The sequence below is a fragment of the Protopterus annectens genome, chromosome 1.part0, assembly GCF_019279795.1.
Source record: "Protopterus annectens isolate FY-2018-M chromosome 1.part0, PAN1.0, whole genome shotgun sequence".
NCBI classification, from domain to species: Eukaryota; Metazoa; Chordata; order Ceratodontiformes; family Protopteridae; genus Protopterus; species Protopterus annectens.
In genome coordinates, this window is record NC_056725.1 from 408,905,029 (window position 1) to 408,930,457 (window position 25,429).

The 25,429-nt window shown below is 41.6% G+C and overlaps 1 protein-coding gene across 2 annotated transcripts in view; it reads right to left on the minus strand.

The window, feature by feature from the left end:
* Positions 1-25,429, minus strand: part of LOC122792629 (solute carrier family 22 member 7-like) — a 590,546-nt gene that overhangs the window by 130,688 nt on the left and 434,429 nt on the right. For both annotated transcript variants that reach the window (XM_044060280.1, XM_044060279.1), the window contains exon 8: positions 555-663. In XM_044060280.1, the coding sequence (XP_043916215.1) occupies positions 555-663 (109 nt within the window). The remainder of the gene's footprint in view (positions 1-554; positions 664-25,429) is intronic.

Sequence of the window (25,429 nt, forward strand, 5' to 3'; positions counted from 1 at the left end):
ATGTCTTTAGATAATCGGTGATTTCTGTATGCTAAATAATCTCAAGACAAATTGCATGATTCATTTCTCAAAGAGGGAGGATGTGGATCAGAGTGTAACGTGTGTGTGCTATGATTTTAAGAAGTAGGCGAGGCTGTGTGTGCAGTGCCATGCACACATAAATTCCAGACACGTGCAATCCCTAGTGCCGTTTAGTAGAAGCAGCCAGAGAGTGAGCATGCATAATCACAGTTGTTAGTTTGTACATGTTATTTAAGTTAGTCAATAGTCAAAAATAGTAATGTGTTTGTATGAAATAAAGCTGCTTGAACAGAACCCATGAAGACTTGTTTATTTGTGTCCTAACCCAAAAGTGACAGATGATATACGTGCTTCTTCTGAAAACTAACTCTGGGGAACCTGGACAAATTCAAAATAATATGACCCCACAATTATCTGTTATTTTGTAGTCAGATGTATCTAAAATGTGCACAGAAGTGCTGAGTAGTACAGTTCTGAGACAAAAGTTTGGTGTATGTCACCACCATACAGAAAGTCTGTTGTGCCACTCTTACCTGATAACTGTTGGATATAGTTCTGCAGTGAACAGGAAGGCTATGGTGAAGGCTGCCTCAGAGAATCCCTTCCCAATAATAGATGTCACAGAGCGAAGGAGGCCATATTCTGCCAAAGAAAGACGAGTCAGAGTTCAGAAAATGTGGTGTTTAAGATATATATATATATATATATATATATATATATATATATATATATATGTATATACATGCATATAGTTATGCAACTACTCTAAGCACAATTACAGAGATTAAAGTTCCCAAAACAGGCTGCTGATTCTATGGTAATCAACAGTCTTTGAGCTTAGTTGTTAAGGGATTTTCTCAAAGGAACAGTATCAGTTTACACTTGGAGCTTCTCTGCAACACAGAACTCACAGCAGCACAAAACCTCCCTTTTTAAGTTGGCAAGAACTTCTTCCCTTTCTGACAGTCCCAGACAGAGAAAAAAATTCTGCTAGCTTCCAAATTTTATTGTACATAGGTTCATATGTCAGTAGTAGAGTAACTGCTCCTGTGGGTCATTTTAAGCAAAGATAGTTAACTCATTTGATGCTTAAAATTACCCTCTCACATTGGAGTTTAGATTCACCTAACCCTTTCCAATATATATATATATATATATATATATATATATATATATATATATATATATATATATATATATATATATCACTATTTGAATAGACATGAATATTTGGAATGTGCTGGTATCTGTTTTGAAGTATACCACAATTAATAATGATACAATTAGATCAAAACATAGATATGTGGAGGAGACCCATGTGTTGGGATAAAGCATTTAGGAGCTGCCTCTGTCCATTAGTAGTGCAATGAAGGGTACTGGGGATCATTTCCTGTTTCACAATCCATTGATCCAAGTTACTTACTAAAGATGTGGAGTGAGCTCCAGTAAGTACAATCTGTTGCAAAACAATGGCAGTCCCAAAATAATATAAAATGAACCAAATTAATGTGAAGCACTTTTCATTTACTAAAAATAATAAACTTCATCAGATGACAATCTGTTCACATATAAAAGAATATGTGTATGTGGTTTGGATCACAAATTGACTAGATTTTTTTGTGATAGAAGCAGGCTAGATTTAAATAAAGCTTCATGGGTCAGATATAAAATGTTAATGGCTTACATATAACACACAAGACAGGAGTATGATACTAGGGTTCAAATGTACACTTTACTGTTTATAATAACAGTAACAGTAACATTTTTAAGCAAGCAATAATGCCTGACAGGGTGTGTGTGTTAATATGTAATTAACGCCCACCCAAGGGTGTTATGACAATGGGCTCTCTGCAAAATTCTTGTGTTTTACTTGCTTATTTATTTTTTTAAGTACTGTATTTTTTTTATTTAGTTCCTCCGGCTACTGTTTCAAACTTGCTGTAGTATATGTTGATAGTGTTGTAGGAAGCATTTCACATCAAACATATATAAAAAATAATACAGTGCTTAGAAAATCATAAGCAAGTGAAACACAACAATTTTACATACAGCCAATTCTCTCTCCCATACACACAGACACAGTCTCTTCTGCTTTCACACACATACATATACACACACACTCTCCAGCTGCTTTCAATACACACATTCAGTCTCACTCTCTCTCGATCTCTCTCACAAGCAGTCTCCACTGCTTACATACATGCATTCACTCACACATCGCTCTCACTTTCTGTCTCATTCTCTCGATCTTTCTCTCTCTCTCATACACACACACACACACACACACACACACACACACACACACACACACACACACACACACACGCGCACGCACACACACACACACACATATACACACACAGTCTCTCTGCTTTCATGCACACATTCACTCACACATGCAGACAGAAACATAAACACACACTTTTCTATTTTGCTCGACAGATCACTCCCTCTCTCTCTTTCTTACTTTCATATACACATACACTCAAACACACTTTAATTTTTTTCTTTTTTCATTTTAAACGCTGCTTAGTGAGTGTAAAATAACAGTTCACTCACTGTCACTTTCACTGGCATGCACATATACACTCAAACACAGACAGAAACCACAAACACACACACACACACACACACACACACACACACACACACACACACACACACACACACACACACACACACACACACACACCTTTTTGTTGTCTTCTCTTCATATTTTACACTCGCTAAAAAGCAAAAGAGCTGTTTAGCGAGAGTAAAATAATAGCAGCCATTCCGTTTTCTCAGTCCGAGCTCCACAGCAGCTTCATATCCCGCCATAAAGTGGTGGACTCGTTTTTAGTGGGCATTACTTGTAATACCGTGCTGTAAGGAAAAAATATTAAACAGGAAGTAAAACCACTATATACAAAAATATTAAAGATGATGGTTGTATTTTGGAGTTATTTAATCTGTGTTAAATTTGCATGGAACAGAAAATAAATGATATATTCTCACAGTATACATAATCTTTGAGATATGCTGGCCTCCTTGTTACTGTATTGGACGTCCTGGACTTTTTTTGTTTGTCAATATCTGAGGGGACATGAATATATTATTGGTTGTGGGTGCCATTTCACTAAATGGTATGTAGGGCAGACTAAAAGGAAAGTGAATATTTGTGTCATGGAACATTAAGGAGACATCAGAAATTGTAATTTAAACAGCCCTGTAGCAAAACACTTTCATAAGGTTCATCATGCTTCAGATTTTTTTTTCTTCAGTATCTTAGCCAAGGCTCATATGTACAGAGCGGGAGTTTTGCCAGAAAATTAACTGAACTAGAAAGTATAAGACATTATGTCCTAGGGTTTAAACTTGGAGGTCAGTTTATATTTTTAATATTTGTGCTATATTCATTAAGTCAATGTATTGTTTCCTAAAATGCAATTCTTTTCTAAAAATGCATTTTTAAGGTATTTATTTTTATTTATTAACATTTGTATACCAGAATTGTCTGACTGGACACAAGGTGTCCTTTTTCAGCGGGGTCCTGGGGAGAAAAGCTCCACAAGGTTACATAGTAATTTTGTGAAATTAGTTAAAGTTTAACAATTTTTATCAATAATTAAAAAAGATTAACCAAATTTTAAAAAGTTTAACATGTTATTTAGAGGGAATCTGTTACAAGATATGTAGGTGAGCCTAAGTACAGTATATATACAAACAACTTCATAGAAGAAAAAATATGATAGATAATTACATTGAGTTCTATCTGCATAGGGTAGAGTGTAAGTATTTTTTTACAAATGTTTAAAAATGTATTTAATAATGTTTATTAAAGTAAAGGTCATGTAAGAATGAATTTATTGGATGAAATGTCATTTATTCTTTACGGATATTGCACATTGGGTATGTGAACATTTTTTTCAGGGTTGTGAATGGTTTAATTGTTTAATTAACTGATTATTAACTGTGTTCAACCTCTATAAAAATACTTGCTTTGTGAATGTATTTTATCCTTTGAAGGTGATTGGCAGAAGTACCAGATGTATTTGGTATTAAATCAAGGTGATTGAACAGCTTGGATCATTTTTGTTTTTGTTCTTCCATACAAATCAGCTCTGATATGTGCTCAGGTACTGCTGTATTGCTGCCTGCGTTTGCTTGATATACCAAACAGCTGTTCTGCAAGAAAGTTTTTATTTTTGTCAAACAAACTTGGAAGAAGGTGCACTATGCTAAGCATCTCTTAAACATGGGTAACAGTCTTTTCATGTTTGCCTGTTGCTAAGCTTTGCTTAAATATGGGTTATGCGAGTTTGTATGATGCTAAGTGACGCGGTGCAATTTTGAAGGTTACAGTGTGATGGGCAATGGTGGGAATGCAGCCTATTTAAAGGCCATTGGTGGGAATTTCACATTATACCTTGGAGCCTGACCTTAACTGTGGATGTCTGCTGTCTTGGGGGAAGGTGTACGCTTTAGGGCACAATGGTGGGGTATGCAGGACTCTAGGGTTTTCATTGGACTCCTGGTAGAACATTATGGACCTCACCTGCAGTAAGGTGACTGACAGGGATCAGAGTGTAAGTCTGAGGCCTGGGATAGTTTGGCCAGGGACATAACCAGTGCAACTGGTATCCCTCACACTGGGTAGCAGTATTGTCACCATTATGATGTTCTCTATCAAAGGAAGAGGGAAACCTTGGATCAATGGATCCAATAGGCATGGGCGGGAAGCACACCACAGATATGTAAGTATGTTTTCTAGTAATTTCTAAATATAAAAGCTGAATCTGTACAAAACTGGTATGCATAATGGTTTCCTTCTCTTACCATAGCTGCAGAAGAGAGGGCTTGCAACATCTGGTTCCATGCATGATGTTTAGCCAGGATGAGGCATGTAAGAGTAATACATTAATGCATAACTTAATAATAAAATAAAGTAAATACAGATACTGCAGTCTTTACAGTCATGTATGAAATACCTGGGACAGCAATATACTTTCATTAATATGTCAGTGCATATCTGAAATGGTAAAGCAAGTAAGCATGTAGTACTGTGTAGCATAGCTTCCAACCATTAGTTAATGTGCTATACCCAGATTAACAGTCAATGTTGTGATATACTCACTGTCTGAAATATGCTGTAGCTTGCAGTCAATAAATGAACAGGGTAAACATGTAAGTTTACAAAAGTCCTAGACAGCTATCCATGTGTGTAAATGCAAGATCTGAAATAACATGAATCAATAAAGTATAAAAGGAGATGGTGCTCTTATAATTTATTTTTTAAAATAAAATGTTCAGTATTCCTATAGTCACTGTTTGTGGGTTCTAATCCCACACCAGCCAACTGAGAAATTGTGTAGTTTTCAATACTCTTTTAGCATTTCATAAATAAAACATAACCATTCTTGCAAAGACCTGTGCCATGACTGTCCATCTGTCAATTGTAATCAGTGTACACGAACATACCTCTCAGCTGTCATGATTTTTTGCAGAATGTACTGAATATTGCCCCATATGTTTAGTCTGTTTGGTATATGATCTTGTTTAACTGGCCAGCCTCTGCCACATTGCTGAGGATTAATGTAAAAAAAAAATGCCAGTCCTCTGATTTGCAGGTATATGACATCACTCAAAATGCAATTTAATGGCAATGCTGTTATTAAAACACCTTACTACTATTGTAAGAGCACACTATGTAAGAATGTTCCCTGTTGTTTTGTCTTTGTACCACCATTATGTATGTCTTGGCCCATAATGCCCCATGCTAAGAGGTTGACAAGTATGTATGTGGAACATCATATGTGCAATAAAAGGAGCACTGAATGATTGCTGGAATCAATATGACCTGAAGTATAGAGTGTGTGTGTAAGGAACAGGGTAGTATTTCAAATAAATGTCATAGCAGTCAGTGGTCTCACAAGTAAAATCTAACATATCCAGAAGTATGTAGTTGTAGTATGTTTAGTTATATTATCTGTGAAGTGACTAATGTCCTTTTTTGTCTCACCCCACCCCCTCTTTGTTTATATAATCAATATATTTACTATTATCATTTATTATCATATTATTTGTTATTACCTCTTATGTTGGCCTTATGTATAATTTAATATTGCTTTGCCATTAAAAAAAACTTTTGTTTACATTATTTATTGTTGCATTCCTCATTATATTATTTTCAGTTTGTTTCCATTACTCATTATTGGTTTCTCTTATTTTTTTTAATTACATTTGTTTGGGTTATGTTTATTTTTCCTTTATGTTTATATTTTATTTACCACAGCATGACAAGGTAAGCTGGTTCCTGGTGATCCACCTACCTTGGCTTCCCCAGCTGAGGCACCAGGGCCCAGCATGTCTGGGCTGCAGCCTTGTGCAGTCCCTCTACTGCCCCTGCACTACCTGGTTCATCAGGTCGTTCCACCCCACAGGCTGGGAGTGTGTCTCCCTCTGGGAATGGAGGTGGAGGGGATGCATTTGTCACCCGTGATCAACTGCCAAGCATGGTGAATAGGGTTGTGCACCAAACTGTTGGTGCACGCCTATGCCAGATGGAGTGCATGCTGTCTATCCTGGTGGGGCAGCCTCACCCCAGGTGCTGGTGTCAGCCACTGCCTCCAGAGGAGCAGTGAAGGTGCAGTGCTGACAGTCCCAAGGGTGAGAACTTGAGTCATACTGCTACTGTGTTTGACATTCATGGGACTGGGATTTCACACCACCCTCCCTAACCAAGGTATTCACCTCCATCTTGTGTCACACACCAACCCTGTCTGATGTCTTGTCTATATGCAATGCATCCTCACTGTCCCAACTTACCTTTCCCACACATACCTATGCCCCTTCCCCAACATTCCACTCTCACATTAAAAAAAAGGGCAAGCCCCCCCCCCCAAAAAAAAAATATCATCCCATACATAGCTCTCCATTTTGCACACATGTCTACTGGGCACACTTAATTTGGTCCAATTGGCTTGAAAATTCACTTATGTTGTCATCATCCCTCTCTCTGGGGGTGACAGTCCAAATTCAGCTAAAAATCTTTTCAAGTGCAGAGTTATTGCTATTGAAGGAATTGATAGCTGTAGTTCTTTCGACACCCTTCCTGTACATTCCTACATGCCTTTCACTATGTTTTCCCACTGTTTGCACCCCATTTCACCACTGTCCTATCTCCCCAATTTTCTTTTCTTTAAAGCATTATTGAGTGCTAAGCTATGCTAAATGGCAATATATTACTACATGTATTTGAAAGCATACTAATCACGTTCAAAAGGTACACCTGCACCTTACTTTGAACCCAGTACCATTTCACTTGAACAACAGTGCATCAACCCACCAAGCTACACAGCCTGTTAATTAGCACAGGTGCTTTCAGCAAAACATAGTAATTGTCATTTTCTCATCAATAAGTGTGTTTATGTGATGCTGCAGATTGCACTGCATTGCCCAGCAATTCTGTGAAAAGATTAATGGAAAAATAGGAACTTAACTGAGATTCCGGTAGAGAAATACATCACTATAAAGCCATACACATAATAATAGATGCAAGTGAGGTATGTAACAGCAGTTAAGTGAGCAATTATATGTACAACAGGTACACATACACCTGCTATAACAGTAACTTTGCAGCTCAATCTGTTAAACGCTTTGAAAACATTAATTTTTGGTCCACATGGTCCTGGGTTCAACTACAGCTGTGTCTAGCATTTAGAATACCTATATGTGTAAATATCCATTATAAACTGTGATATATATTACTGTCTCATCTCCTATTTATCCACCCAAAACAGTACAGATGGAGTGTCTGCTTCTAAATAATGGAAGTCAAAGTCCTACAAATAGGACTGCATTTTAACCATCCCTATTAGAACCATAGAAAGTGTATAGAATGTCAGGTTATGCATTAGCATGAATTAGCAGAGGATTTTGAACTATGTAATTCACTTGTGGCCCAGTATTATCAGAATGCAGTCCACAGTGATTTGCTACAGATATTACAGACACCCACAGCTGTGCAAGAAAATAGATATATGGAGGTCTTGCTAGAAGCAAAGGTTGCCAGCATACATGTTACAGATGACTACCATGGCATAACATATGACATGTACCTTAAACACATATCTTAATTTCCAGTGGGAAGCATACCCTCAATGTGGCTTTGGCTGTACACCAAGGCTGCCACAGGTCCCACAGTTACTCTTAGGTGTTGTTGTCCTGCACAGTCATCAGCCTCTCTGCCTATGCCTATTGCCTGCAATAGCAGCTTCAGCCTGTAGCACACACATCTGTATGTAAAAAGTAGCTGCCACTATCTGTGCTGATGTATCCCTACCCCACTAATTTCTACCCCAACATATGAGAAAGGGGATGGATTCTACATTGAGGCCTTATATCTTGTTGAGCAGTTGCATGGGATTGGCTGGTTAAATTGCAAATCAGCTGTGTAGGCTGCATGTAGCATTTCTGAACCTCAAATTGGTTCAGAGGCAATCACCTGATAATGAAAACCATCTTAAAAAGGCAAACTTCTAGCTAGGCAAACCAGTGTGTATGAGAGTTGCTTCACATCTCTAACTCATTGACACATTACTTGTGTAGCAGTATCTTTCAACAGAGGAGTATTGTACTCCATCAGGTATGTAACCATTTTGTTTCCAAGATGATGCATATGTTTGAATATACTTAGGGAGAATGGGGATGACATCAGTAAGCCTTTGTTACAACTGTACTGATGACATGGTATTGATCTCCAGCCATGTTACACGTACAGAGGATGTGGAATACAGCAAGGGTATAATGTGTGATAACTAGGTACACAGGTCTCCTGGCTACTTCCTTTGACAGCAGTTGTAATAGTACACTGCTATTTTGTTGTCACTGTTGTTTATACATATTATATGCGGGGTGATTGTCCTGCTATGGGGCATACTACAATCGAATCCTGTGTTGGGTGTGTGATCATACATGAGTATCTGTCAGAGCACAGACAGGAATAGGTCACTATTGCTACTATCCTAGTTGCTTCCACACCCTTTGTATGTTTAGCACACTGTTGAATATGAGATGTGTTATTAAGTAGTGAATTCTGATAGCCTTCCTTCATTGCTGTATCTCTACATACTGTACTCCTACATATGCAATCCTGGCATGTGTTCTCATATATTTGCATTTCAGGAAACATTATGCATGCACGACGCAGGGCACCAACTACTGATGCAGAGAATGAACCCATCATTGAGGCTCTGCATCAACATTACCAGGTCCTGCTGTCGAGATGGAGAGCAAATAGGTCAGAGCGTGCAGCCCTGTGGGATGAACTAGTCAACAACTGTACAGATATTTCCTGAATGTCCATAGTTTAGACTCATATCTCTGCATTGTAGGTTTGATCATAGTGATTGACTTGACAGTAGTGTCAGGACATTACAGATTGCCATAACTGTCAGCTGTGCAGATTTTTGCAGAATATCAGCAGTGTACATAATTTATGTTTTTCTCATAAGATTCTTCTTTAATGAATACTTCTTTCCAAATAATTTCAGATTGGGGTTAGAAAATAATGTCTTCATGTCCTATTATGTGAGGTAGGGAGGTATACAAGTTTGCAATAGTGACAGCAGCGTACACAGCTTAATATATATTGCACCATATTACTGCAGAGCATAGTAGTGCGGGTATTAATGTGATGCTTTTGTATCACAGGTGACCTGGGAGCTTGGTCTTTGTCCCTTTCACAACTTGATGTCAGAGTCTCTTCAGACTCTGATGATGATAGTGGCCAAACAGAGGCACAGCTTGGGGTTGCAGGGGATGATTTTGACATACAAGTGGACATCCATCATCTGCCTTCATTATCACCTTACACAGCCAGTATGCCTACACATACCCAGTCGGTTGAGGCCACAGATATTGGACAGTTGGATGGTGGGGACATTGAACAAGGAAGTGTGGGTACTGTGACTTCAGTGACTGTCAGCACAGGTCATAGCCAAACTGTTGGCAAGGTTCCACACAGGTGGAGTGATAGGGATGCTTGTAGGAGGCCTGCTGTCCTTCCACCACCTGTCACAGGTGTCTCATCACCTGTCACTCAGTGTATGTTTAGGGCTGTCATGGAGGGACAGGCGTGTTCAGAAAGGAACACCCGATGAATGCTCAGGGTTATGGATGCAGTACAGTCTGACATCCATGACTGCCTCCACTGTGTTGCTAATACCCTGGATCACTTGACTGGCACAGTGGAAAGAGGTAGGTCTGAGATAGATTGCACACTATCAGTCTTGGAATGCACATTGTCTGTAATGAAACGTCTCACTGGAGTTGAGCATCGGCCTCGTGGGCATAGGTCAGCAACTACATCTGCTGAGAGTCAACATGGCCTTGCACAATCATGGTCCTATAGTGGCAGTACATACAATGCTCCAGAGGGGGGTGTGCTTCCACACCAAGATGTAGCAGTCCATGGGCTCATGGTTTTGGACATTCCCATGGAGTCCACATTCCCAGCAGACATCAGTCAACCTCTGGTAGTAGCACAGCATCTGTATTTGGGTGTGGAGGTGCCAGTGTAACTCTTGGCAGAGCCAGTTCTCATGTTCGGGGGCAGAGACAATGAACTGTCAGCTCTATATGCACAGCTTACAGCTGTCCAACATACAGACACATAGGGCTAGCACTGAGCTTGACTGCGTTCATGCAAACACTCATACACCACTGTCACATTGAGGGCACCTACAGACACACATGCAACATTTCCATGGTCCATCTTGTTTGCTTCCCTTCCTGACTCACACACACACTTGCCAACCTTTTGGGTCAGCCTATGCCTCCTGCACCCCCACACAACACCCTGCGCAAATGATGATATCTGTGCCATCTTTCTCATGGATGCAGGGAAATAAAGCTATGTGTCTGATGCACAGAGTAGCTATTTACATTAGTATGGCTTTCTGTCATCCATTGGTGCTTTTGACATGCTACTTGTACTGGTCATTTACAGATACTGTACTTTGCCATTTAGACTGTGGATAGCATAATAATTTGTGTCAGTTACAATGGATGCTGTTGTAAGGGCTGTGGAGTCACACAGTGACATGTTTCTCATGGAAATGCTTATGTTTTACTTTCAGGATTCTGGAGTACATACCTATGGGTACACATCTATAATAAACCCATCAACATCAGAGCACAGGAGTGAATGCCAGCACAGCTGACAACTGTCATCAGAAAGGTAATATAGTATAGGATCATAGGTTAATATGTTCATAGGTGTTTACTAGGCTAATGAACACAAGGGCTTCTTTAAGCCTAGCCATGTGTCCCACATTCCTGAAAAGGTATGATACCTTTGATAAGCGTAAGCAGGGCTTGGGAGATGAAACATTTACAAGAAGGGGCCTAGGAGATTAATTGCTTGCAGTTTGCATATGTCCATTAGAGACATAGGTCCTAAACCATGGATGAATGTCCTGTTCACCATCCAATTATCTAACTTACAACTGATGTGTGTTACGGCATAACTCTACTTCACATGGATGAGCAGCCTGTTCCATATAAGGTGCACTCTCTGGGATACATACCTGTCTTTCCAGTACATCCTATTTATACCACAGGCAAGGTGTAGGTCTGTAGAATAGGTAACCCTGGGGGTGTTTGTTTCATGGATATGCAGGAGGTACAGAGTGGGATCAGGCAATGTCCTATATGCCAGGCATACATCTCCCATCAAAAGCATGTAGGAGACAGAATACAGAGATAGGGCCTTAATGCGGTCTGTTTTGCTATAGGGCATGACCTCTGTGGATGTTACACTTGTGAGATATGCCTGGTTAGGTACATACCGAAGGGGGCACTGCACTCAATGATAGGGCTGATGAATTCTAAATACAATGGAATTATGACTTCCTTGGACTTAGATGCCATACCTTTGTTTACAAGTTGCACAACATGTAATGACTTTCTTAATACTGTAGACACATGACAGTCAAAGGCTAGATTACTATCTATGTGTTTCCCTAAGTCCCTGACTACTAGGTCAACTGTTAGAGGTATGCTGTCAATATGATAGTTACCAGGGGTGGCTGACTTCCCAAAGGACAGTATTGTGCATATCTTGACACTTAGTGTTAGTCCATGGCTCTGACACCAGTTGTATGTCTATGTAAGCCTCTCCTGGGTAACATTTATGTCAGTGTGGGATTCAATGACAGCTCTTAATTTGCAATCATCTGCAAAATGAGTCAGCCAGAAACCACTGACAGTGGCCTTGACTGCAGAGAAGTAAATGCCAAAAATGAGCAGTCCAAGTATTGATACGTGAGGGAGTCCACTTGCGAATGGCCTCTTTGTAGATGTGGATTCCTCGATGCTAACTTCCTGGGTCCTGTCTGTGAGCCATTTGGCTATCCAACGGCTGACATACTAGTTTGTACCTAGTCTCTTGAGTTTGTCAGCAATGTCTGATGGGAGTATAGTCCTAATGCCTTGTCAGGTCAAGGTAGGTAGTGTGAACCATTATTCCCTCATACATTGGTTTGGTTGCCTTCTCAAAGAAGTCCACCAGGTTGGGTAGGCATGCTCTGCCCTTAATGAAGCCAAACTGGGTTGGGTCCAGTGTTTGGAGGTGTATTACATCTCTACTGATCATTTCTATGATAATTCTTATCCTGGCTTTGCATATCAGACTAGTGAGACTTCTGGGTCTGTAGTTTCCAGGGTCTGTAGATGGCCCACCTTTGTGCAGAGGGATGACTGCTGTTGTTCTCCATTCATGAGGCATGACGCCTGTTTGGAAGCTACACTTAAATAGTAATTCCAGAGGCCCTGATAGGTCATGTTTCATGCTATTTAGAAGGCATTCTGGGATATTGTCTGGGCACATTGATGCAGTCTTCTTGGTCTTAGAGAGAGCATTAAGGACCTGTTCTCTAGTGATAGTAGGGGGACTTATATTTGATGGTATCTTCTGAGTGAAGGTTGAGGGGGAGAGAAGAGTAAACATGGGGCTGAAGTTATCAGCCAGGGGGGTTTCTATATCTTCTGGCTCATTATAGGTGGCTCCATTTACAATGAGATTTGCACACAATTGTAGACTGCCTTTGAGGTTGTGGACATAGTTAAAGTATGCTCCGTTCTTGTCTTTGGCCTTGTAGCCTGAACTTACCTCACATTTGGCTTTGGTACATTTTATTTGTCCCCTGACTGTTTTGTTTAGTTTGATGACAGTGCTTTTATCCTGCTGTGCGCTGCACCTCCTAAGTTCTTGCCATGAGTTTCTTCCTTCTGTTATATGGCCTATTGATCCTGTGATCCACCAGGGTGGCTTGATTTTGAGTTAATACTGTACTTCTCCCTGGTGGGTACAGCTGCCTCTATTCAGCTATTAACATGCTTGTACAGGGTTTCTGTGAACACTCCTACATAGGCTGCAGTAATCTTATTGTTTATGGGGATTGAAATTTTGTTGGGTTATCACATAATAGCTGGAGGTTAACCCTAGTGTAGTGTCTAAATATTTCATGTTTAGCTGGGGGTCCATGTCTTATTTTTATTTCAAAGGATACCACCTTGTGATCGGACATTACCAGGGAAGGAATTACAGTAGAGGGTGTGCATGACTCTCATATTAGTGAGGACCAGATCCAGTATGGTTGCACCCCTGGTTGGTGTATTGGCTGTCCAGTCCAGAAATTTTGTGATTACAAAAGTCAAGAATCTCTGTGCCTATATGTTTGGTGTCATAAAGGATTCCCAGTTAACAGTGGGGGTAATTAAAGTCAACCGTGAATATGGCATAGGGTTTAATGGTTATTGCTTCTAATCATTTTAAATACATGGTATGTGTTTCCTGGGTCATAGAGGGGGCATACAGCTTGCATGGAATTATGACTGGATTTTGCCTATGGTGATTTAAACATGGAGCAGCTCAAGTGCATTGTCCTGTTTGACCAGCCTTAAAGTATATGTAGTTTTGGTGCACATAGAGACACCTCCACCTTTAGTCCCTACCTGTGAAGTAGCTGGTCTAAATGTGTGGAAGACATATTAACCTCACTGTGTTGGTGTGCTCTCTGTGGATTTAAGACATGTGTCATTGACTGCACAGATGTCAGCCAGTCTCTAGAGAGATAACATCTTCAAAGGAGTGGATTATTTTGTTTATACCCCTAGCATTTAGCAGTAATACCTTCATATTTTCTTGTGTTTTACTTGTTATGTTGGAAGTATTTTCAGATTGGTAGTGCCTACAAAAGGCACTCTGGGGGTAGACAGTTTTAGCTAATATTCTAAAGCCTAGAGGGGAGAGGAGCAGGTCATCCATGCCAAAGCAGCCTGATTTGTTTAACATCTCCTTCCATGCTGACAAATGTTGCACCCCCCCCCCCTTAGAGTGACACCAGAAACTAAGCCAATTATTAACATCAATGATCTTTGTTCATATTGTAGCATCATCCTTGGAGAAGGTGAAATACTGCTCAACGCTAGGCTCACACCAGCCTGGGACACATATTCTGAATGTACAAATATGTCTTTCTAAGTATAGCCTAGGGAGGTTTGTCTCAGGTCATGTACTCCCACATGGACTATGATTGGGTCATATCATAGGATCACAGGAAGTTAGTAGGCTAATGGCCCTAGAGCCCTTATAAGTCTAGCCATTTTCTACCCATATTTCCATAATCAGCACCAACTGCCCCTATCCAAGAGGGACACAGGTGGAATCCCCATGGTGAATTAACGGTGACACATCCAATAGTCCACATTGTGTTTGAAGATGGCCAATGAGGTGCTCTATTTGACATGAAGTGGTAGTCCATTACAAAGGTGTGATAACCTCTGGGAGACAAATTTGTCCCTCCAGTATGTTATATAAATGTCACATACCAGGTTAAGGTCTTTAGAGTGAATAACCCATGTACCATTTCATTTTCAGATATGCAGCATTTCCAATAAAGCAAGGTCAAAGATTGCATTGCATGCAAGGTATAGATCACCTCTGAGTAGTCTGTATGAAACAGAATTAAGTGACAGTGATCTTAGATTATCCACATAGAAGAGATGCTGACGACCATGCATTACACATGAGAGGAACCTTTGTGGTCTCTCCATTTGCTGCAGGTGCTTAGAAAGATGCATATCAAATGGGGTGTTGTATTGCATTATTGGCCTGATGAGGGGAGGACACACAGAGTTATAACTTCTTCTTTTCTGGATGCAATGCCCTTAATTATGAGATGAGCAATATAGAATGCTTTTCTTACCACTGTGGAGACATGGTGATAAAAGGTAAGGTTGCTGTCAACCTGTGTGACCAGGTCTCTCACCACTGAGTTTGTACTTAGGGTGTTGTTATTGATATAGTAGTTTGCAGGAACATCACAGTTACTGGGAGGAATGATAATACAATTGTTTGCTTGGAGGTTAAGGCTATGATTTTGGCAACAATCATAAGTTTGTGTAAGACCCTCTTGTAGGATGGTGACATCGTTTGGACATTCTATGAGCACACCCAGCTTGCAGTCATCAGCAAACTTTGTTACTCACAGACCATTAGTTTCAGCTTGTACTTTGGAGAACTAGATTCCAAACAGTAGAGGTCCCAGGACATATCCCAGTGGAACACCATTGGTTACAGGTTTGCTGTTTGTGGTGGAATCCCCTATTTTGACTATAGGTGTTTAATCAGTGAGACAGTTAGTGACCCATTTAATGATATAAGGGTTGATACCTAGCTGTGTGAGTTTGTCAATGATGTATGTGTGAGGGATAGTGTCAATTGCCTTGGCTAAGTCTAGGTAGCCTGTATGCACAGATTTCCCCTCATCCAGGGCCTTGGTGACTGTGTCAGAGAAGTCCACAAGGTTTAACAGGCATGCTTTCCCTCTGACAAATCAAAACTGAGTAGGGTCAAGTGTTTTTAGTGTACCTATATCTTTGTTGATAATGTCCATGATGATTCACTCCATGGCCTTGCAGATAAGGCTAGGCATGCTAATAGGTGTATAGTTCCGGGGTAAGTGGAAGTACCACCTTTGTGAAATGTAATAACTGCAGCCCTTTTTTATTCAGTTGGGATGAAGCCAGTGTTTACACTATGATTAAAAGAGTACCCGATGGTGCTGCTAATTCTTGTTGGAGCCCATGTAGGATGCAGTCTGGGATGTTATCATGTCCCATAGATGCTGTGTTTTTGGCCTTACAGAGGACGCTTATGGCCTGCTCTTTAGAGATACAAGGGAGGGGAAAGGTGGTAGGGATGTCAAGGGGTCCATGTGGCAGGGATAGAAGAGTGAAGTTTCACAGGACCTATTACTGGATAATAGGTTAGCTATGTCCACAGGCTCAGTATATGTGGTATCATTAACTACAAGTTCATCACAAATCGGGGCCCTTCTTTTTAGGTTACGGATGTAACTAAAAGATGCCTTATGGTTGTCCTTAATTGAGGAAGCAAATTTTGATCTGTAGTTTGCTTTGTAGGACTTTGGGTCCATGTTAAATGGACAAAAAGCCACATAAACGAAGACCAGTTCATAGAGACGAAATCGCCGATGACGAAAATGCCCGGCAATGGTGAGTAGCGAGGAATGGGATGTATTCCCATTCTCACAAAGTGGTGCAATCTGGGAGTTAGAATATTTAAGTAGGGGGGGTGTGGGGGCACAACCCCTAACATGGGGGGGTGCAGGGAGGCTTGCCCCCCTGCTATACAGGTATTTGTAATTGTGTTTAGGTGTTTTACGAACACGGAAATCGGTTCTGTGCCATAATTTGTGGACTTAATCTTTGTCAGGCATTTTCATTGTCAGCGTTCTCATCTCGGTGAACTGATCTTCATTTATGTGGCTTTTCGTCCATTTTACATGGACCCAGGACTTCACGGGGAGTCATATTTGCTTGTTTAAGCTGAGGGGGGAGCTTTTCTAGTTTAGGGCTCACTCCCCCTTTCTCTTACACTGCAATTTCTTCCTCTTAATGTAAAGCCTGTTAATGCCAGTTGACCACCAGTCAGATTTGCTCTTCCTTGAGGAGCTTGTTTTGGTCCTATCAGATAAAGCAGAGTCAATGCACTTATACAGGTGTTTATATAAAGCATTATTGTAGAACTTGGCATACTCCTGTAAGAGGTAATAATCTGCTTTAGAGAAGTGTTTCAGTTTATTTGCTGATGTGGGGTGTCGGTGTGATAGTTACTTTAAATGAGACTGATTTGTAGTAAGATCTCACTAGGGAAGACCTCACAGTGGTGGGTGCTACAGTGGTCCCCCATATTGGTAAGCACCAGATCCAGGATGTTGGCACCCCTTGTAGGGGTGTCAACCCGCAGGTCCAGTGCATTGAAGTTAAAGTCAGGGAACCTTTTGGGCAAGTGAGTTACAGCACAAGTAGTTTACTCAGTCAATGGATTGTTAAAGTCACCCAAAGCCAGGGTGTTCAGATGTATCTTGATAGACTCACATAGATCCAAACATGCAGAGTGGTTATCCTAATTCACAGAGGTGGTCCTGTAGCTGGCAATGAGTTCAATATGTGTCCTGACAACAGTTAATTATACCTGAAGTATCTCCAGGAAATCCTACTCTTTAACCAATCTGGAGGTGCATTTATCTGTAATGAATATAGATACACCACCTCCTTTAGTTTTCATGACTTCAGTTTGTGGTTTGAATATGTGGAGTAAGGTGTAGCCCGATATGGTTGGGGTGCTATCCACAGCTGTGAACCAGGTCTCTGTGACTGCACAAATATGTAAGTCCTCCAAGGCGAGGACTACTTTCAGTAAATGCAGTTTCATGTTAAGACTCCTAGTGTTTAGTAGCATAACACTGAAGTTGTTTTCATATGGAGTTTTCACATATGACATTTTCTCCTTGAGATACTGCCTAAAAAGTTCACTATGGGGGTGACAGGAGCTGTGGCCAGCAGCAGAAATCTCAGGGGTGACAAATGAAGACCAATTCCAGCAAAGCACTGAAGTCTGTCGATTATGTTATCCCAAGCTGACAGATACTGTATACCCTTAGAATGACAATGGAAACTAAGCTAATTATTGAGGTCAATCATTTTCTGTTTGGATTGAGGCATCATCCTAGGTGAAGGTAAGATGCTGCTTAAGGCTAGGGATGTACCTGCCTGAGACACACAGTCCGAGAGTTCAGTCATGTCTCCCTTCATATAGTCCAGAGAGGTAGGTCTCAAGTCATTCACACCAACAATGACTATGACAGAGTCACAACAGTACCTGTTTTTGGGATGCATGAGTACATGTGTGATATGATGGATCCTGGCACCTGAAAGACAGATGACCATGACCTTCTCCTTATCCAGCCTGGTGAGAGGGACATCTCTGTGTCTCACAATGGAATCACCTATGGAAAATACATTTTTTGTATTGTTTTGCCTTAAGGCCTTAACTGGTGCTAGGGCTATTATGTGCGTTGTGTTCTGCAATGGACATATTATGTGTAGTGTGTTTGTGTTATGTTTTGGGGATCTCTGGTGTTTATGTATGTTTTTGGTGATGACCTCTGCATATGTGGGTATGTGTGATGTGGAGTTGGATGACATGGGAGGTGAGGTGTGTATAGTGACAACCTGTTCTTTGTCATATGTACTGACCGGTGTGTGAGAACACATGTATTCAAGGCTGGTAATGTAGTTGCATCTCTGACATGTTGAGTTTGTGTTACTTGTGGTCCAATGACCTGAGTGCATGCATAATGTGGAAGATCCTAGCCCCAGACAGGCATCTGACCATGCATGTCTCGTTACTCAACTTGATGAGAAGGACATCAGTGTGTTTCATGAAGGAGTATACAATGACTAGAATGTGGGACTGTGTTGTTCATAGGTTGGTACTAGGCTATCGGCCCTAGGGCCTATACAAGCCTAGCCATAACAATTCCCTGGCTATTTCTTCCCACACTATTTACTTTCCTGGACCCCTGTCTAGCAGGGTGACTGATGTGATCCCCGGGGTGAATTTCCTTTCTCCCATCCAATCATCTAGGTTCCTTTTGAAGAGGGCCAAAGAGGTGCTCTGCTTGACATGTATGGGCAGTCTATTTCAGAGTCTGGGGAGTCTCTGGGTCAGGAACCTATCCCTCCAGCATGTTCTGTTTACTGTGATGACAAGATTTAGATCCCTGGAGCATGTGGATCTGAGGGATTGGGATTTCTTCAAGTGTAGCATGTCCAACAGCTCTGGGTTTGACATGGCCTTGTATGTTAAGCAGAGATCGCCTCAGAGTAGATGATATGTGACAGAGTATAGCTGGAGTTTTTTAAGGCGGTCAGCATATGGTATCTGCTTTAGCCCTGTGATTCTTTTAGTGAGGTAATTCTGTGGCCTTTCCAGTTGTTGCAGATGTCTTGAGAGGTACATACCAAATGGGGCATTGTATTCTATAATGGGTCTAATGAGGGATGATTACAGTGGGACAATGACTTCCTTTTTTCTTGATGAAAAGCCCTTAGTGATGAGGTGTGCCACATAGATGGATTTCCTGACTGTTGTGGCGATGTGGTTATTGAAGATGAGACCACTGTCCACTTGTGTCCCTAAGTCTTATCACACTTTATGTGTTTAGTGTACTACCACCTATGTGGTAATTCTGGGTACATGTTTTTTTTTCCCAAAGGAGATAACTGTACATTTCTTGGCATTTAGAAAATATACATACATTTGTTTTTTCTTTGAATAAATGTAATGGTTATTTTAGAATCTACCTGGAACTATTACTCCTGTGCATCTTAATTGTAGGACACATATACATATTTTTTTAAAACTTAATTGTCTAATTAAGCACTAATTATTTAATTTTGGCGCCTTTTTATTATATAAAAATATGTGGATTTTGTTATCTGATTGTTCTGAAGAAGGCTAACTATTGTAAGCCAAAAAGCGCTTTGACAATTTGTTAATAAAAGGTTCGTTTTTCAGGTTGGACGTGGTTTTGTTTTCAGTGTTACTAGTTTGTGTCTGTGGAGTTTATCTAATTTCTTGGCATTGAGCTTGAACCCATGGCTCTGGCACCAAGCATCTGTTTCTGTAAGGCCCTTTTTTAGAGTATCCACATCATTTGGGGATTCAATAATGGCTCCCAGTTTGCAGTCATCTGCAAACTTTGTTAGCCAGAGTCCATTAGTGTTGGCCTGTACATTAGAGAAGTAGATGCCAAACAAAAGCGGTCCCAGGACTGAACCCTGAGGTACTCCACTTGTCACTTGTCTGGAGCTGGATTTGGAGTCAGCTACTTTTACAGTGTGGGTTCTGTCAGTAAGCCAGTTGGCAACCCATCGAGTGACGTAGGGATTAATGCCCAGCCTTGTAAGTTTATCTATGATTCCAGAGTGGGGGATGGTGTCAAAGGCCTTGGCAAGGTCTAGATAGGCTGTGTGGACTGCCTTACCCTCATCCATGGCTTTGGAGACTGATTTGAAGAAGTCAATCAGGTTCAGGAGACAAGATCGGCCTTTCACGAACCCAAACTGGGTGGGGTCCAGTGTTTTAAGGTTGCCAATATGTTTGTTTATAAGTTCCATGTTAATACATTCCATGGCCTTGCAGATCAGGCTCATCAGACTGATGGGGTAGTTGTTCCCAGGATCCAAGGTGGATCCCCCCTTGTGGAGTGGGATAACTGTAGCTGTGCACCATTTAGTGGGCACAAAGCCTGAGGTGAGGGTATGATTAAACATGACACTTATGTGAGGTGCCAGTTCATTTTGTAGTTCATGTAGTACACAGTCCGGGATGTCATCTGGTCCCATGGATGCTATATTCTTAGCTTTGGAGAGTGCATTTTTTACCTGTGTGGTCTTTATTACCGGAATTTGGCAGTCTTCTGGTATTGATTTGGGACATTTAGGGGGCAAGAGGGGGGTGAAGTTGGCACTGAATTGATCTGCCAGGATATTGGCAATAGCATAGGTTCATAGGTTCATAGGTTCATACTAGGCTATCTGCCCTAGGGCATTTATAAGCCTAGCCAGAGTGTGTTTGGCTTTCGCCACCCATTTTAAATTAATTTTGCTATGCCTTTTTTTGAGGTTAGTATACTGTACCTCTGTCTAACAGTGACACAGAAGTGATAGCCGGGGTAAACCTATGATCTCCCATCCACTCATCAAGATTCCTCTTGAAGAGAGTCAATGTGGGACTCTGCCTAACCTGGACTGGGATTTTATTCCAGAGTGAAGGGAGCCTCTGGGTAATGAATCTGTCCCTCCAGCATGTCCTATTTATTTCAGTGCTGAGATTCAAGTCTCTCGAGCGCGTAGCTCGATGGGATTTGGATTTTCTGAGGTGCAGCATGTCCATTAATTCCTGGTTGGACATGGCTTTATACGTCAGGCACAGATCGCCTCTGAGCACGCTGTATGCCACTGAGTAGAGCTGGAGTTTCTTTAACCGGGCAGCATATGGCATCTGTCTGAGCCCTTTGATCCTCTTGGTGAGGTACTTTTGGGGTCTTTCCAGTTGCTGCAGGTGTCTAGTAAGGTACATCCCAAAAAGGGCATTGTACTCAATTATGGACCTGATGAGGGATGAGTAAAGAGGCACGATGACCTCCCCTGATCTAGATGTGAATCCCTTCATGATTAGGTGGGCTATATAAAATGTTTTTCTAACCACTTTGGCCACGTGGTTGTCAAATGAGAGATTGCTTTCAACTTGGGTCCCCAGGTCCCTAATGACTTCTTCTGTACTTAATGGATTACCACCTATGTGGTAATTTGTGGGCACTTTGTTTTTGCCAAAGGGGATGACTATACACTTTTTGGCGTTTAGCTTGAGGCCATGACTCTGGCACCAGTTGTCTGTTTCTATGAAGCCCTTTTGGAGGATGCTTGTGTCGGCTGGAGAGTTGATTATGGCGCCCAGTTTGCAGTCATCTGTGAACTTGGTCAGCCACAGTCCTTCCGTGTTGGTCTGTACCTCCGAGAAATATATACCGAACAAGGGATGTCCCAGGACTGAGCCTTGTGGGACGCCACTTGTAACTGGTTTGGAGTCTGACATGGCTCCAGCAATTCTAACCATGTGGGTTCTGTCCTTGAGCCAGTTTGCAACCCATCTAGTGACATAGGGGTTTATATTTAAGCTGATGAGCTAATCTATAATGCCCGAGTGGGGTATTGTATTGAAGGCTTTTGTGAGGTCCAGGCAGGCTGTGTGGACCACCTTCCCCTCGTCAATGGCCTTGGTGACTGTTTCAAAGAAATTGACCAGGTTTAAGAGGCAGGATCTGCCCTTAACAAAGCCAAACTGGGTAGGATCCAGTGTCTGTAGGTCCCCAATATCTTTATTTATGAGGTCCATGATGATCCTTTCCATAGCTTTGCAGACCAAGCTAGTCAGGCTTATGGGGTGATAGTTTCCAGGATCCGTTGAGGCACCACCTTTGTGGAGAGGGACCACTGTTGCTGTACGCCACTCTTTGGGTACATATCCTGTAGTAAGGCTAAGATTGAACAGTAGTTTTATGTTTGGGTTTAGCTCTTCTTGGAGTTCATGTAGGGCGCAGCCGGGACACCATCTGGTCCCATTGATGCTGTGTTTTTGCTTTGGAGAGGCGGCTCTTACCTGAGCATCTGAGATGTCAGGAGGCAGCACTCTGTTGGGATAGATATTTGCCCTTTTAGTGGGAGGGGGAGAAGTTTGCACTGAACCTGTCAGCTAGGATGTTGGCAATGTCTGTGGGCTCAGTGTATTTTATGTCATTTTGGACTAATTCTGAGCATATCTGGGAATTCCCACCCAGGTTCCTAACATAACTAAAGAAAGCCTTGTGATTATCCTTAGTGTCCTGTGCATTTTTTCTCTCGAAGCTGGCCTTAGACGATTTTATGAGTGCCCGTAGTTTTTTGCTAATACTGATCAGAGATACCTTCCCTTTTTGGGATTTTGCTCTATCATGTAGTAGCTTCCTCCTTCTATTGTATAGTTTGTTTATGGCTGGGGTCCACCAGACAGGACGTCTGCCTTTGGAGGACTGGGTCTTGGTTTTATTTGGGATTGCATGATCCATGCATTCCTGAAGGTGTTCATAGAATGCGTTTATAAAGGATTCTGTGGTCTGGGCCATATTTTCCACAGGCCCGGGGGCTTTGAAGGATTTTGCCTCGGTTTTGAGGCGTGTGAAGTTTGCTTTAGAGAAGTTTTTCACTGTGGTTTTCTGGGCAGGGGGTGGGGTCGGAATGTGAATATCCAGTGAGATTAGTTTATGGTCTGATCTTACCATTGAGGGATACACTTCTGGTCTGGAGCATAGTGTCCCCATGTTGGTGATGATCAGGTCCAGTATGTTTTCCCCTCTTGTGGGAGTGGTATCAAGTTGCTCCATAGCATTTGAGTTTATAAATTCTAGGAACCTTTGGGCTAGGGTGTTGGAGCTAGAGTAATGCTCCCAGTCTATGTTTGGGTAGTTGAAGTCGCCCAATATAATGGTGTTTGGAGAGACCTTCATATTTTCCAGTATTCTCAGGAAGGCCGAGTGGGGTTCCTGTGTTTGGGAGGGTGGTCTGTAGCAGGCTATAAACTGGAAGGCGGTTTTACCCACAGTTAGTTGCACATGGATAGTCTCTGATGCTTCATGCTGTGCCACCAACCTGGAGGTGTGGGTATCTTTGACGAATATTGATACTCCCCCTCCTTTTGTGTTTCGGTCCAAGTTTTGGGGCCGAAAAGCATGGTATGAGGTATAACCTGGTAGTGCTGGGGTGCTCTCAGGAGCCTTGAACCAGGTTTCTGTTACTGCACAGATATCGATGTTCTCCATACTATGGAGAGTTTCGAGTGCGTGCATCTTGAGGTTTAGACTTCTGGCATTGAGTAGCATTACTCTTAGTTTCTTATCCCTTGTGATACCTATGGAGGTGGGTTTGTCTTTTGAGCCTTGCCTAAAAAAGTCACTATGGGGGTAGCAAGAGCCTTTGCCAATATCTGAGAGCCCAGGGGTGACAGGTGCAAGCGGTCCCTAGCGAAGCATCGTGGCTTGTCGAGCATGTCATCCCAGGCTGACAGGCATTGGATCCCCTTTGAATGACACCAACACTTAAGCCAATTGTTGAAATTGATCATCTTGTCTTCATATTGTGGCATCATTCTTGGTGAGGGTAAGAAACTACTCGGGATCAGTATATTTAATGCCATTCTGTTGTAGCTCAGAGCAGATCTGAGCATTGCCATTTAGATTCTTGACATAGTTATAGAATGCCTTGTGGTTGTCTTTGGAATCTTTGGCAATTTTATTTTCATAACTTGCTTTGGAGGATTTTATGAGGGATCTCAGCTTCTTACTGAGGCTGCTAAGGGAGTTTTTTGCATCCTGGGATTTTCGTCTTTTCTGCAACAGTTTCTTCCTTTTGTTGTAAAGTTTGTTTATGGCAGGGGACCACCAGATTAGCTTCCTTTTTTTGGATGATAGCATCTTGGTTCTATTTGGGATGGCACGATTCATGCATGAGTGGATGTGCTTGTACAGTGTCTTAGTGTAGGACTCAGCAGTCGAACTTTCAGTTCCCATCTGCATGGGTGTCATAAAGTTTGTAACTTCTGACTTGAGTAGCATGAAGTTGGCTTTGGAGACATTTTTTATGGAGGTTTCCTTACGGGGGGTGAGATGTGGATGTTAAAGGTGATTAGCTTATGGTCTGACCTGACCAACGAGGGGGGAGACCATAGGTGTGGAGCATTGATTTCCCATGTTGGTAATGATCAGGCATAGGATATTGGAGCCCCTGGTGGGACTATGGATTAGTTGATCCAGGGCATTGGAATTTATGAATTCCAAGAACTGTTGGGCAAAGGTGTTGGTACACGAGTAGTTTTCCCAGTTAATGGCAGGGTAGTTGAAATCACCCAGTATTAGGGTGTTTGATTGTATATTAATATTTTCCAGTATGTTTAGAAAGGTGTAGTGAGAATGTTGGGGCATGGTGGGGGATCTGTAGCAAGCTACAATTTGGTTTGCAGTCTTACCTAGTGTTAGTTGCACCTGGAGAATTTCAGATGCATTGTGTTGGGCAACTAACCTGGTAATGTGAATATCCTTGGTGAATATGGATACTCCTCCACCTTTAGTGGTTTGATCCTGGTTTGGTGGCCAAAAAGTGTGGTAAGAGTTGTACCCTGGTATTGCAGGAGTGCTCTCTGGAGCCTTGAGCCAGGTCTCAGTTACTGCACAGATATCGATGTTCTCTATTTTTAGGAGTGCCTTGTGAGAATGCATTTTGAGGTTTAGACTTCTAGCATTGAGTAGCATTACCTTCAGATTTTGCATGCTTGTACCTGTTATGGTGGTGTTTTTTTCCTTTGAACTTTGCCTAAAAAAGGCACTATAGGGGTGGCAAGAGCCTTAGCCAGTAACCTAAATCCCAGGGGCGACAGGTGCAGACCATCTCTGGCAAAGCA